This window comes from Lolium rigidum, chromosome 2 (assembly GCF_022539505.1).
Source record: "Lolium rigidum isolate FL_2022 chromosome 2, APGP_CSIRO_Lrig_0.1, whole genome shotgun sequence".
Classification (NCBI taxonomy): Eukaryota; Viridiplantae; Streptophyta; class Magnoliopsida; order Poales; family Poaceae; genus Lolium; species Lolium rigidum.
The window spans coordinates 284,601,917-284,616,093 of record NC_061509.1 but is presented as its reverse complement, the minus strand read 5'-3'; the positions used below and the strand labels follow the sequence as shown (position 1 = coordinate 284,616,093).

At 48.5% G+C, this 14,177-nt stretch overlaps 1 protein-coding gene across 3 annotated transcripts; it reads left to right on the top strand.

Annotated features, from left to right (window-relative positions):
- Window positions 1-10,707: 10,707 nt before the first annotated feature.
- LOC124693584 lies at window positions 10,708-13,958 on the top strand. Of its 3 annotated transcripts, none has more exons than XM_047227069.1 (4): window positions 10,708-11,131; window positions 11,239-12,120; window positions 12,261-12,665; window positions 13,472-13,958. In XM_047227069.1, exons 1-4 carry the CDS (start codon window positions 11,087-11,089, stop codon window positions 13,568-13,570), a joined length of 1,431 nt encoding a protein of 476 aa, XP_047083025.1. In that variant the 5' UTR covers window positions 10,708-11,086; the 3' UTR covers window positions 13,571-13,958. The 3 variants fall into 3 exon arrangements, with proteins under 3 accessions (XP_047083025.1, XP_047083023.1, XP_047083022.1); XM_047227067.1 differs by lacking the exon at window positions 13,472-13,958 and having other exon boundaries at window positions 10,708-10,836; window positions 10,907-11,131; window positions 12,261-12,933; XM_047227066.1 differs by lacking the exon at window positions 13,472-13,958 and having other exon boundaries at window positions 12,261-12,933.
- The last annotated feature ends 219 nt before the right edge of the window (window positions 13,959-14,177 follow it).

Sequence of the window (14,177 nt, the reverse complement as noted above, 5' to 3'; positions counted from 1 at the left end):
CCAGCAGTTGTACATGTTGGCCGCCGTCAGGCCCGTGTCCTTCAGGGCCTGGATCGCCTGGCGCATCCCCTTCACCACCTCCTCCTGCTCGCGCGGCAACGACCGGACGTTGAGGCGCCGCGGGACGCTGGGCTCGGCGTCGTGTCGAGGAATGCAAACCTCGCCGGGGGGAGTGTACTCCTTGGCGTAGAACCAGAAGCGGCGCCACTGCGGCTGCGCCTTCTTGGGGAGCACCATGTCGATGAAGCTCTCCCCGGACTTCACCTGGAAGGTGATCCCGCCATTCGGGATCAGAGCCTCGCTGCTCTTGCTGGCCCGGGTCGCCCGCCCGTGGAAGATGGATACCCACGGCGGGAAGTACGGCGGGCAACCCGGGTAGCACTCGCACGGTGCTACGAACGAGGGAGATCTGCTGCACACCGTGCGGCCCCAGGTCGCATATCTTGATGCCGTAGAAGGCCAACAACTGGCGGATGAAGTCGGAGGACGGGAGCGCGAATCCGCGATCCAGGAAGCTGAGGAAAAGCACGAACTCGCCCGGCCTCGGGAGCGGCTCCACCTCGTTCGCCGGCGGAACTCGCCAGCGCTCCTGTTTGAACTCGGGGATGACCCCGGAGGCGACGTACGGAAGAAGGGACTCGCGCGTGACCTTGGACTTGCCCCAGGCTCTCGCCGCCATGGTTGCGCTCGGGAGCTCTTGGCGAAAAGAGAAGAGAATGAAGGAAGAATGTGGCGGAGTGATAAGCCCTAACCCCCGGGTTCGGCCTTTTATGTCGCTGCACTCGCCCCAGATAAGCACCAAATCCACCCGTTGATTCGCCGCGAGATCGCCGCCCCGTGATTAACGGTCAGGATCGGCGGCGGGATCAGCGGAACGGGCGTTAAGACTAGCCGTTAACCATCCCATCGGGCCCAACGGTCAACTCCACGCAAACGGTCTGCACCTCGGTCAACGTGAAATCTAGCCGTTGCCTCCTCCACGTGTCCGCGCACAAGACTTACGCCGATTGACCTGCGGCGACTGGCATGCGCCGATTGCCATACGACGACTGGCACGACGCCGACTGTCCTGCGTCGAGTGGCTCATCAAGTTCAGGCGAGTGAAGACTAGCGATCCGCTGGAGTTTACTTCGGGAGCCCGGCGGCGATTCACCTCGATCCGCCTTCGTGCCTCTCCGTGACCCGTTCCGGATCTACACTTCGTCACCACCGCGCTCGGGGACTACTGATGGGGGTATGCCCATAGGGGGTGGGTCGCCAGTCCCACTCGCCATGAGGATGAAGGCCCAGGGAGGATCGCCAGTCGCCCAACCGGCCGGGCCCGAAGGCGGCCGGGCCGAAGTCCTAAGGAGAAGATCTGCTCGGTTCGAGATAGAGATTGCTTGAAGAAGGGTGCGGTATCCCGGATTTGTAGTAACTGATACGATTCGGTGTTATCTCTTTGTAACCCTAGGCCGGGGGTGGAAATATAAACCCCCGAGCTAAACCCTAGAAGGACACATCATCTGAGATCCAATCTCCCCCTTTGTAAGCTCTTGGCTCTACGCCGACTGAGCCCTCCCATTGTAATTCTCCACTGAGCAATAAGATCTAGCAGGACGTAGGCCTTTTACTCTCCGGAGGGGCTGAACCTGGGTAAAACCTTGCGTCCCTTGCACCTCGACCCGTAGATGGCAATGTTCCCTTCCCCTCGCATCAACGAAGTGCTACCCCTGTAGCATCTGCCGTGGTTACATCCACGACAGTGATAGAATATAGTTCTATCCTAACAAATATTTGGAAGTGATATCTTCATGTCTTAGCAGAAAACAATTCCAATTTCTCTACACATGGAAACTTCTTAAGATGTATACAAGGGAAATATTTGGAAGTATAGGAGTAGAATTACCTAGCCTACAGCAGCTCTACACGCAACCCCAAAGCACCAAATACACACTGATGCAAAATATTCCTGCCATAGTAAGTGCAATACCTTCATGTCTTAAATAGAATATAGCTCAACTTCTAACAGGAGATTTAGGGTTTCCTTTCTACTAGGGTTCCTTGATCTCGGCGGATTTCTAGATTGATGCTGGGTTTCCTGGGTGCCATGGCTGGGCCGTCTGGATAATTCGGTTCCACCAGGAAATTTAGAGTTCGGTTCCATTAGTGTTGTTACTTTATGATCTCGGTGGATAAATCGGTTCGACTAGGACTTTTGGGGTACTTTCTACAGAATGGCTAGAAATCAGGCGCCTGATTTTTACTATGTATCAGTCGACGCTTTTAGCCTTTGAATTTTGCCTCGCGATTTGTGCAGTGTGAGAACGTAGTGAGTTTCCACTAGGTTGAAACTAAGAATTTAATGAGTTTCAACTAGGTTGAAACTGATAATTAGTACTATTTTTATAAGTTACAACTATATTGAAACTGAGATTTGTCACATGACATCAGGCAACTGAGACATATTATGTCTCAGTCGCCTGAGACCTAGACTCGCCCTACTTTCTAATAGGGTTCGTTGATGATCTCGGTGGAATTCTAGATGGGAACATAGTTGGTAGAAGGGGATGCTCTGTTTCGTGGATGCCATGGCTGTGGCAGCCATAGCCGTGGGATGTCTCCCGTCAGAAATTCACCATTAATTCAGAAATGTGACTGTTCCTGATATCTCCTGTCATTTTATATTCTACATCCATTACCAGTTAAGGTTGTCATCGGGTTTGGCCAGATTAAGATCCATTGCACATAAAAGTTTTATCCAGACGAAAATGTGCAATTAAAACAGAGGATCACATGACTCTAGTTCACCAATTCAGAAATGTGACTATTTCTCTTGTGTGGTGATCACTGCTTTGACTAATCACTATGATCTAACATTATTTTGTGCAGATGTTTGTGATTCATGGAGTCAAGGTGTACCCGGAGGCTGAGGCCGAGCCAACTGCCGTTGTGGTACCTCAACCACTCCCCAACCCTAGGCCCAACAGGCCTAGCCGTGTTGCTCGTCGGAAGAAGAGGAACCACAACTACCGTGCTGGGAGATCTCTGCGTATGTTGTTTCTTTTCATGTCTGCCTTTTCTGCAGTTTTTTTTTCTATGGAGGAGGCCCCTCTTCTCATTGCAGCAATGGTAATTCGCAGGCAAGCTTGTATCTGGTTACCTCCCCAGCAAGGATGGCGACGACGCTGGGCTGGACATCATGGGCGACGACGCTGGGCTGGACATCATGGGCGAGGATGCTGGGCTGGACCTCAACGAGTACCAATCCATTGGTGAGGACCCTGCAGTGGGAAAGATAGCGACACAATTCTACAATATGTCTGCCCTAGATATGATGCTGAGCTGCGATAAGGATTCTAACAAGACCGAGATGCTGGGCTTGAACATTGATGATGATGATTCCGACGATGACGAGATGCCTGCACTTGATGACGAGATGCCTCCACTTAAGGATGACTAGGCGTGCAGCTCCAGTTCTGTTTTTGTCCTGCATCTTCGCGAGTATCGTCTGTTTTTGCTCTGTTCTTTACTGTGCCAGCCTGAGCTAGGGGATGTTTTGCCTATGATGAAATATGTTGGAACTGCGTCGATGCTTTTATATAATAACTAGTTGAATGCCCGTATTTTGCTACGGAGGAACAATGACTACATTTGCTGTGACTTCCCAACTTTGTTGGTAGCCTCGTATACTTCCAGTGAACATTAGCCACGGATTCCATGCTATTCTGATATTGATGGTGGTGCTTTATTTAGTGTCACCCACAAATTGCTTAGGGTTGCATACACTACACTCTACTGAGCAGTAATAGTCCTGCTGATCAATGCAGAGCATAGGCATTGGCACACATACAGAATAACATCCAGTACAACACTGCATATTCAAGAGTTACAGGTTTAGATTTAGAACTTTAAATGCACAAACAGCCAATGCAACAAAAGTCCCCACCGGTAAAGAAAGTAGGGGAAGGAGAACATACGGTTTATGCACATATATATTGTTACTAAACAGGTCACATGGCAATTCTATAAATGGAGTTGCAGACAAATAGAGAAACTGAAAAAACACTTTGCATGACACAGAATTATCCATCTAAGATACAACACCTACACTCTATCAACAACATAGACATGACAAATGAAACAGCTCAAAATCCTGTGCACAACTGATTCAAGTTTTTTGATGTCCCCTGCTGGCTGATAGTACGGTCTGAATATTGATGAAGTTGCAGTGAGTTCGTCGTCGAAGCCTCTGCCATTGCCCAAATCCTCCTTCAACGTTCCTCCACTCGCTTTAAGCTCTGAAAACAACATGCGTGGCAAATAGAGGGACAACCAAAACAAATCAAGCAGTCCATTAGCATATCAAATCCGGTCCGATTCAGTAAGGTAGAGAAAAGAGAAATCCATCAAATGCCTTCTTTATTCAGTATTAGAGAAAGTTATCATGTGTGGAATGTAAGATGTTTGATGCTGAATAATTTAGACATGAAAAAATAGCTACTTTGGAAAATGAAATACTTCTGTCGAGCACATGATACGACTGTAACTTTTCGTAAATGAAAATCAATTTGAACACCGATAAGATTTTCGGATGTTTGATCTAATCAATTTAATTGTTCAATAATCAACATCTTGAGGTTTCCCCCCAAAAAATAAAATAGAAACATCTTCATTGTTCATGTTGAAAAACTTGAAATCGAAAAAAAGGTTGCAGTGCTGAAAAAACTCTTATATATAAGATGATCTCTTTGTTGTGTCTTCGTATTTGAATATTTTACGACAACTTGTACTGTAACTTGTTTGCAACAGAGAATGTTCGTAACTTTGTGTCTTCTAGGAAAAAAAGAAAAAGGAAAGAATGTACTCCATCTCCTAGTACTGCTTTGTTGCATCATCACGCCTTTTTTTCCTCCTTTTCTCCCTTGCTACACTCTCCAGGAAACATACGTAGGTGCATCAATAAACTGGAATCAGGTGGAAGGTTGGAAGGACAAACATCTTTTAAAAAGTCACTACCTTGTCCTTGCCTATTTTCTTAGATCATCCCTTGTCTTCATTGTCTAGACCGAGAGAGGAGATTGAAAACAATCGTAAACTTTGGACAAGATCCCTTAGCATAACAGATAGGCTTTACTCGTTGTCTAAAGCTTGTGCCATGTTAAGTATGGGAAGATAGAGGTTCTAGTAAACATGCCAAAGCACCAGGGTGCCAGGATGTCATTGAAGAAGGTGTACCTATATTATATCCTTCTATAAGGATTGACTCTTCTGTAAACGATAATTATAAAGAACATTCTTGACTAAAAGGAAGTACACATAGCAAAACCAAATTAAAGCAAGTAAATAGAATGGTTGTAGGCTGCGTCAATCAGTAATATTTACCCAATATCGCAACACCCCGAAACGTGTGAAAATGAATCTAAAAAGAGTCTGGAAAATAAAATAGAAGCAACGAAACTTACCAAGTATGTGTGTGTGTGTGCATAATTTCCTATATATCTGAGTATCTGCCATCAACCTGCAACAATAACATAACATCCAGAATATTAGCAAGTGATAAATAATGTGTTCATGTTTGCACACAGAGAAATAGGTACCGCCAAGAAAAAAACATGCGTTGGTCTAGCATCATTTAATTTTGAAAAGTGAGGGAGCTCTTGATTGTACATGCCCCCAATTTTCATGGAGATCCACTCGATGAAACCACATTTTTACGCAACTGAGGCACATCAGGGTACTGAAAAAAATCCTGTAGGATTAGACCCTTGCTATTCGCACGGACACACACCCAGCAGACATTTATATAGCATACATAGTTTTTGCAGCAAGAGTGGATGGGATTAATAGCATGATTCTATAACAACAAAAATAGAGAAGTAATCCTTCAACAACCACAAGAAGTAAAACAACAAGCTGGTCAAGGCAGTTACTCATTGAACATTCCATCAGTGTGTATACCTTTGCAAGAATCATAGTAAAAGGCAGGCCCTTTGAATAAAAAATAAGATGCACATACATCGTCATCTTCTGAAGCAATCATTGGCCTTAGGCATTTCCACAAACACCTTGTGTACACCTGCAACCTCGAAATATGAGAGCAAAATAGAAGATGGTCAGGGAAGGGTATGGTAAGGCAAGGTAAAGATGATTGCTATACCTAAGGATGGTGCACCGACGACGAGAAAATCCTCCCCAGCGCTCCTCTAGGACAACTGGACGACGACTCCATGGAGGAGCTAGCAGTCTCTTCCTTGCACTGCTGGCCATTTTTCTCCTCCTCGGCCAACCGGAATCGAAGAGGACCGAAGGCCTGGCGTCCCTGTTCTCCCTTCCTAGCCTGTGTGTGTATGGTAAACGGAGGAAGGTGCTCCTCCTGCCGACAAAGACGAGCGGCGCGGCAGAGGGGATGCCGCGGGACTCGCGAGCTTGATGAGGAGACGGAGCGGCGGTAGCCGCCGGCGATGGCAACGATGAGGCAGCGCTGCTTCCGCCTGGAGCGGCGACCTGCTGCCTCCACCTGCAGCCGCCGGTGATGGCGACAACGAGGCAACGCTACTTCCGCCGGGTAGCCCGGTGGTGGCAACGACGAGGCGAAAGGGGATTGGGCCAGGGAGGTACTCCTACCGGCCGGCGGCGCGAAAGGCGGCAGCGGAGTGAGAGGAGATGGCATGGGGAGCGGCGGCTGGGCCAGCGGCGTGAAGGACGGCTGCGGAGGGAGGAATAGCAGGAGGGGAAGGGGGCGCGCGAGCAGGCGCTCCTCCTGGCAACGCCATGGCGCACGGCTGTGGTGTGTGCGGGGCCGAAGGGGAGGAGCGGAGGAGGTGCAGGGCTGTGCGAGGATTGGGGATTTCAGAGGCGGCTAGGGTTGTTGTGTTTTGCTGCTTTTATATGACGCAATGAAAAGAAATGAACGAGCAGATTTCCTCGGAGGCACGATTCGACGGTCCACAGGCTCAAATCGCTGTGAAGCCCCATATGGAGGGCATCATATATACCCCTGGATACTTCGTATGTCATGTACACGTGTCTCAACATATATGGCAAAAGACAGGGTCCGACTCCCGTTCCTCTCATTTGGGTCTTTTTTTTTTCTTTTTTGAGGGAAAGGGAGTTTTTATTCATTAACCAAGTTTTTACAGGGATACAAGTGATTTCTGGTGTCCCTAGCAGCCAGATGTAGCGCCCGGCTGGTAAAGATACATCAGCTTTTAGGGCATCTCCAGCGGCGCGACGTAAACCACCTCCAGCAGGGCGATGCAAAGTGACCGGGCCGTCCGTGGAGACACAAACCTGGCCCAAATATGCGCCTCGGATGCGTCTCTGCGGACGTCCGGAAACGTCCACTCGCGTCTGGCGGACGTTTCGTCGGGCCCACCAGGCAGCGACCCTGCGTCGATGCGTCTTCTCAAACGCGCCAGCGACTGCGCCGCTGCGTCGCTTCGGCACTCTGCGCCACGTTAATGGCGATGCCTCGCGTCCCGCGGGCACCGCATGCCTCCGGCCTATATAAAGAGGGGGCGCATTCTTCTTCCTCATCCACTCCTCCAAAGAAACCCTAGCCGCCACAAAGCTCGACCGTAGCGCCGCCTAGGTGTTCCTGCGACGCATCCAGGCCCGCGAGGTAGTCCATGGCCGGTCCTGGTGGCCGGCGAGGCGGTCGAGGCCGCGGCCCTGGGCACCCCCGTGGCCGGGGCAGGGGCCGCCGTGGTGGAGCAGCTACTGCCCCACGCTCGCCGTCGCCTGCGCCCTACTCATCCTCGCAGGAGGAGCGCTGCTTCGAGTTCCTCCTCCGCATCGATGACGACCCACTCGACATCAAGCGGCTCCCGGACAAGTTCGCCGAGTTCGTCGACGGCGTCGAGCCGGCGCAGTTGCAGCTACGGGAGGCCAGCTGCAACTTCTGCCGCTGGACCGTGGAGGTCCTGTTCGACGGGCAGGGCAAGATGTACCTGCACTCGGGGTGGGACAAGTTCGCCCATGACCTCACGCTCGAGCCCGGCTGCCAGCTCACCTTCCTCTACGAGGGGGACAACGAGATGATCGTCAAGGTGTTCGACGACATAGCCTACCGCAGGCACTACCACACCGGCGAATCCGGCTCGGACACCGATAGTTAGAACTTAGAGTGTTCTTTCTTTGCAGCGAATCTGGCTACGGGCCAGACGAAGCCAGTAGTCGAGGTTTTTGGATGTTCGCCTCATCGGTAGAACCAACAAGGGCACCGTCTCCTCCCGCTGGATTTTCCAGTTTGGGTGATTGGGTGTGCCCTCGAATATTCTTTCTTGGCAGCGAACATACGGAAATCAACACAACTGGCTTCTTTTTTTAAAATTTTATATTTGTGTCGACCATGGTTCAAACTATGTGTTAGTTTGTGTAAACCATGTTCCAAACTATGTGTTAGTTTGTGTAAAATCATGTTTCAAAATGTAATATTTGAAACTATGTTTAAATGAAGAAGAGGAAAAAAAGAAAAAAAATATGTCGCCCCGCTGGAGCAGACCCTAGATGCAAACGGGCGCGCGGACAAAAACGTTCATTTTAGCGTCCGCAGCGCGACGCAAATGAACGCTCGCGGATATTAAAATGCGTCGCGCCGGCTGGAGATGCCCTTACAAGAGAATGAGCATCACCATTTGACTCCCTAAACTCATGACTAAAGTAGCCACCCAGAACAGCCATGACATATCTGCAGGGCACTTGTTGTTCAAGTTATTTATTACTTCCAAACAATCAGAAGCAACCTTTATTGAGTAAGCTGAAGATCAAGAGCAAGCGAAGATCAAGAGCAAGCGATAGAGCATCACCACTTGTCCCTTCATATGAGCTCCCTTCATACGGACTCCGATAGTGTCGATTTTTGGCCCATATGGAGGCTCCGGCGCTAAACACAAAATGGGGGCCAGTTGGGTCCCCAGCCGTAACCCCAATACAAATGATCTACATTTCAAATAAAATTATTATTATTATTATTATTTCAAGACTAGTCATATTCATATCTAGGCCTAGTCACAAAATGGGAGCCGTCGTCGTCGCTCACCGGGCGCGACTCAAACCTACGAGGCGGTGGTGGTGGTTGCATCCGCACGCGGTGGAAACAGATGGCCGCAACGGTGCAACCTTGGTTGTCGTCGCCACGGCGTTCACGGTAGGCAGCTCACATCGCCAGCACCTCTTGGCCGATGCGCTCGTGGTCATCTCGTGCCACGCCCTCGCTAATGGGTTCATCTTCGCCATGTCGGCCATCAAGATCTTGGATTCTTGAGTCATCTTGGCCAACGAAAGTTGCGTCGCTTCGTTGGTGTCCTTCATGGCGACGGCGCGAGCTTTCATATTTGCCGCCTCCACCTTCTCCCTCTACAACTCAATCTTCATATCTTGCTTCTCCAGTATTGCCTTCCACATGACGGCGGCCCTATCTGCCGCTTCCTTGTTCTCCGTTGAGAAGGAGGATATCATCTTCTCGAGAGCGGCATCCATGTTGGCCAATGCCGGTGCCGCATTCCTCTCGGTCTTGGCTTTCTTGTTGCCAATGGGGCGCCCGGTGGAGGCACCGGCGGATCGACCGACCCATCTTCCCCAACGTCGTCCTTGTTGAGAGTGAGGCGGATGGCATCCCATTTTTTGCAACCCTCTAGTTTCTTGAAGCAATGCATGAAGGGGAAATCTTTGTCCTCGTTTTGGCTCTTGTACATCTTGAGGGCGTCGATCATCTAACAATGCATGATTACATTAACAAGATATACTATGATGCATTATGAAATAGACACCATCAAATGGACATAGAAGATACCCAATCCACCAACGTCGAGGAGGGTAAGCTCGAGAGCCCGCCGCCCAAGTTGCAGCCGGCGAGTTGCTGGCTCCCTTCGGCACTTCGGCGGCAGCCGCTGCTTTTGCGGCTTCGAGAGCGGCGATGCAGCGCCTTTTGCTATCGCCCGTTATCGTGGAGCAGTAGTGTTTCTCCTCGTCCCACGCCTCCTGCGACATGTTCGCCGACTTCTCCTTCGGCGCCACGGTGCGCGGCTTCGTCGGCGCCTTTGCCTTCACCGGAGCCTTTTTCTTCGGCGGCATGGCGGTGGTGAGGGTTTTTCGCGTTGGACTCTGAATGGGAGATGGAGCGGCGAGCGGGAGAAACCAACGGCGTATGTGAAGGGGTTTTGGGGAAAGGATGTATAATTTTAGGGTGTGTGTCTAACAGGTGGCTCCCATGTCCAAAATTATTCAATGCGTGAGGCGCCCTTTGCGAAGAGGCTGGCACGGGGTGGCCGGGGCATCTATTGGACTCGAAAATGCGGCGGCGCTTTTAGGGGCGCGCCGATGTGAGCGCATTTTCGATGCTACCCCAAAATGCTATCGAGGTCACTATAGGAGCGCTGTTGGAGATGCTCGAACCCTCTAAAACACAAAAGATATGTTGGGATTACTTCATCGTGCAAATAATTACACAATGCACCATCTCACTTTATCAATCGTCCACTCGACTCCTCCCCATCACTTATCTGCTCAAAAAATGCAAGACCTTTAAATTATAGTATTTCTCTCAAATAACAATATGTTTCTAAGACATGGGCTTGTGGGACTCTGTCGTTTAGCCCGAGCCCAAAATTTATCGGTCCATCACAGGTGAGATATTTGCTACTCTGCCCTAACGTTGTCCCGACCGACCAACCCTCCACCCATCCCCGGCGGCGCCTAAACCGCTCCCCCCCCCCCCCGGTTTCTACCTGATCGACGAGAGAAGCTCAAATTAGTTGCACAGTCGGATTCGAAGAAGGAAGGAGCGGGTACTAGTTTTGTTCTGTAGTCTGATACGAAGAAGAAAGGGATCAATTTCGGTTTGTACTGGAAAAGGTGCTCTTCTTTATATGTCTGCGTCCTGTGAAATTGTAGTAAATCGGTCGATTTACCAAGTATACACCAGCTTGAATAGGATTAGGAAATCTCTTCCGTCTCCGTCTCCTCCTCGGATGAGGCTATAATAAGCTCAGCCTAGGCATCGACGATTGTCCGCGCACGGAAGAAGCACCAAGAATTTATATTTATGCTAGCGTTTTGCCTATCGACGCAAGCAGGCCCTACTTTGTTCTTTTTTTGAGATCGGATGACTATGAAGTTCAATAGGGGTCGTCGCCGCCACCGCCGTGATGTAAGTCGTTGCTTGTGTTTTATTACTCCATACTGTTACTATTTTCATTTGATATAAGCCAATGTATCAATCCACCGATGACTAAATTTTCCACTGCCTAAATGCAGCTGCAGAAAGCAGCTGACGTTGAGGACAGGCTAAGCGAACTGCCCAAGGACAGGCTAAGCGAGCTGCCCAATGACGTGCTGCTCAACATCGTGGAGAGATTGGAAACACTTGACGCCCTTAGAGCATGCATCGTCTCCAAGCAAATGTGGAAGCTCCCCACCATGCTCTCGCAGATTGTCATCGTTCTTGACAACCACCACGAATTGTTCCGAAAGAACAGTGTCGTGGCTGACGTGACTAACAAGATCCTGAGCAAGAGGTCTCCGCAGATCAACATTCGCAAGCTGAAGGTCAAACTATTCTTGATTCCTAATGACTGTCACTCCATTGGCAAATCTATTGGCCTCGCCATGGCGACCCAGAAGCTTGATGCAGCTGAGTTTGAAATTGTGACGCCCAAGAATTCTTATTATTGCAAGGATGCCGACCTCCTGAACTTTGCTAAGCAGTTCAACACGTTCCTTGCTGATTGTCCCGAAGCATTTTCTGGTCTCACGCGACTGGAACTGCAGAATCTGAGGTTTGGTGAATCAGACATGTCCAATATCCTTAGCACTTGCAAGCGGCTGGAGTCATTGTCACTTTTTGAGTGTGATGCAGGGATTCGGTCGGTACTGCATGTAGAACATGCTGCACTCATTGAGCTTTGTATTTCCTATGGGAAATTTAAAACAGTGCAGCTCGACTGTCTACCAAAGCTCCAACGGATGACCTATATCTGGCTCCTTTATGAAACTCCCTTGGTTCTTGGTTTTGTCCCTCAGCTTTCGAAGCTAAGCCTCACTAATACAAGTCTTTCAGACAAGACCCTTATGCTAAGCCAGCTGCTTGCTGATGTCCAGACTGTACGCGAGCTGTATCTGAATTTTCAAAGTGAGAAGGTACTCACTCCATTCATCTCTGTGTTGTTGTCACCCGTTTATATGCAGCAGTAGTTACTTAAGCGTGTCTTTTCTATCACTTCAGGATCTAATCTATGCACAGCTTGTACTCATTATTACTTTTTTCTTACGTGTTCCAGATTTGGATTCGACCAGAATGCCGTAGGATGCTTGCCCCTGTGTTCACTGAACTACGCACCGTGAATCTCGACAATCTTCCCGAAGAATGTGATATTGCTTGGACAATGTTCCTTCTTGAAGCTGCACCATTCATACAGGAGCTTTGCATCACAGTATGGGATCATAAGTGTGGAAAGGAGTCACAAAAGAGTTACTCCAAGAAAATGGATGTGAAGTGGGAGCCATCTGCTCCTAATTTCAAGCACAAGAATCTTGTCAAGCTAACCATCTACGGCTTTCAGTCCGAGGACACCTTCATGCGGTACATCAGGCATGCCATGGAAGCTGCGATGAATATCAAGGAGGTGTCTCTGCATGACAGGAAGGCATGCATGCACTGCGCTGACAGGTTTCCTCACATGGAGGTTCGTCCTTCGACATATCCCAGAAGCTTTGAGGAAAAAGATTTATTGAGGAAGAAGATCACAGATTCATCAGTGATGATGGCTTCCCCTGCTATCATTCACTTCCGCTCTTAAATTCTATATTAGTCAATAAATATTACGTGGCATCGCCACGATCTATCCTTAGTGTGGTTTGAAGGAGTCCTAGTTACCCTGTGGGGACAAGGAGTTTTGGCTCCTGTAAGTCAAATAAAATAGCAAACGAAATAAAAAATATTATTTTTTACAATGAACATGATGTGTGTTCTAACTTCATATTAAATTTTGCCTTGTCTGAAAGAAAAAAAAATCTGGGTGCCAAAAGGATTTTCTTTGAGCACCGAATTTTATTTATTATTATGCACAGACCACCACACGGTCCTTTCTGAGCGAAATTTTCTATGCAGTTAGAACACATTTCGTGGTAATTGTAAAAAACATCAGTTTTTATTTTATTTTGGCTGCTATGTCATTCTTTTTTTCTACTCAGGCAGGAGCACATGAGCCTGATCTCTCTTTTGAATTTTTGCCCCGTGTGTGCTCTTTTCCCCTTGTACTCAAGCTTGTATTGTTATTGCCTCATTTTGGCTAGCTAGTATGAAATGTACCTTGGTTACCTTCTTGTTGGAATAACTCTTCATGTATTATTTTAAGTGCTCTTTTCTTTTGTGTTTTGTTACTGTTATTTTCCTTTGGCTACGTTCTTGTTGGAATTACTCTTCCATGTATTATTTTAAGTGTTCTGTTCTTTGTCACCTATGACTAAGTTTTCCCCTGCCTAAGTGCAGTTGGAGAAAGCAGCTGGCAATGGGGACAGGCTAAGCGAACTGCCCAATGACTTGCTCCTCAACATTCTGGAGAGGGTGAGCAAACTTGATGCTGTATGAACCTGCATCCTCTTGAAGCAAATGTGGAAGCTGCTGCCTTCGATACTTGGTTCAAATGAATGGTGTTGTGGCTGACGTGATGGGCAAGATCCTTAGTACGAGGTCTCCACAGGTCACATGCAAGCTGAAGGTCAAAATCTTATTGAGTCCTTGCTGTCTCTCCATTGGCAAGTCTGTTGCCCTTGCCATGACAACCCAGAACCTTTGAGTTCAAAATATTGACGCCGAGGGATTTTAAACGTTGTGTTGAGGCCTATCTCCTGCTCTTTGCTAGGCATATCAATAATTTTCTTCTTGATTGTCCAGATGCATTTGCTGGTCTCAAGCAACTGCATCTGCAGAATATGAGGTCTGGTGAATTAGACATAACTAACATCCTTACCGCTTACAAGCAGTTGGAGCCATTGTGTGCGACACAGGGATACGTTGGGTGCTGCATCTATATCATACTAGACTCTTTGAACTTAGTATCACCTCTGGGGAATTCAAAACATTGGATCTCAGCTTTCTACCAAAGCTCCAAATGATGACTTATGATTATTTGCCATGTGATGAAAATCCCTTGGTTCTTGGTTTTGTCCCTCAGCTTTCGGAGCTAAACCTCACT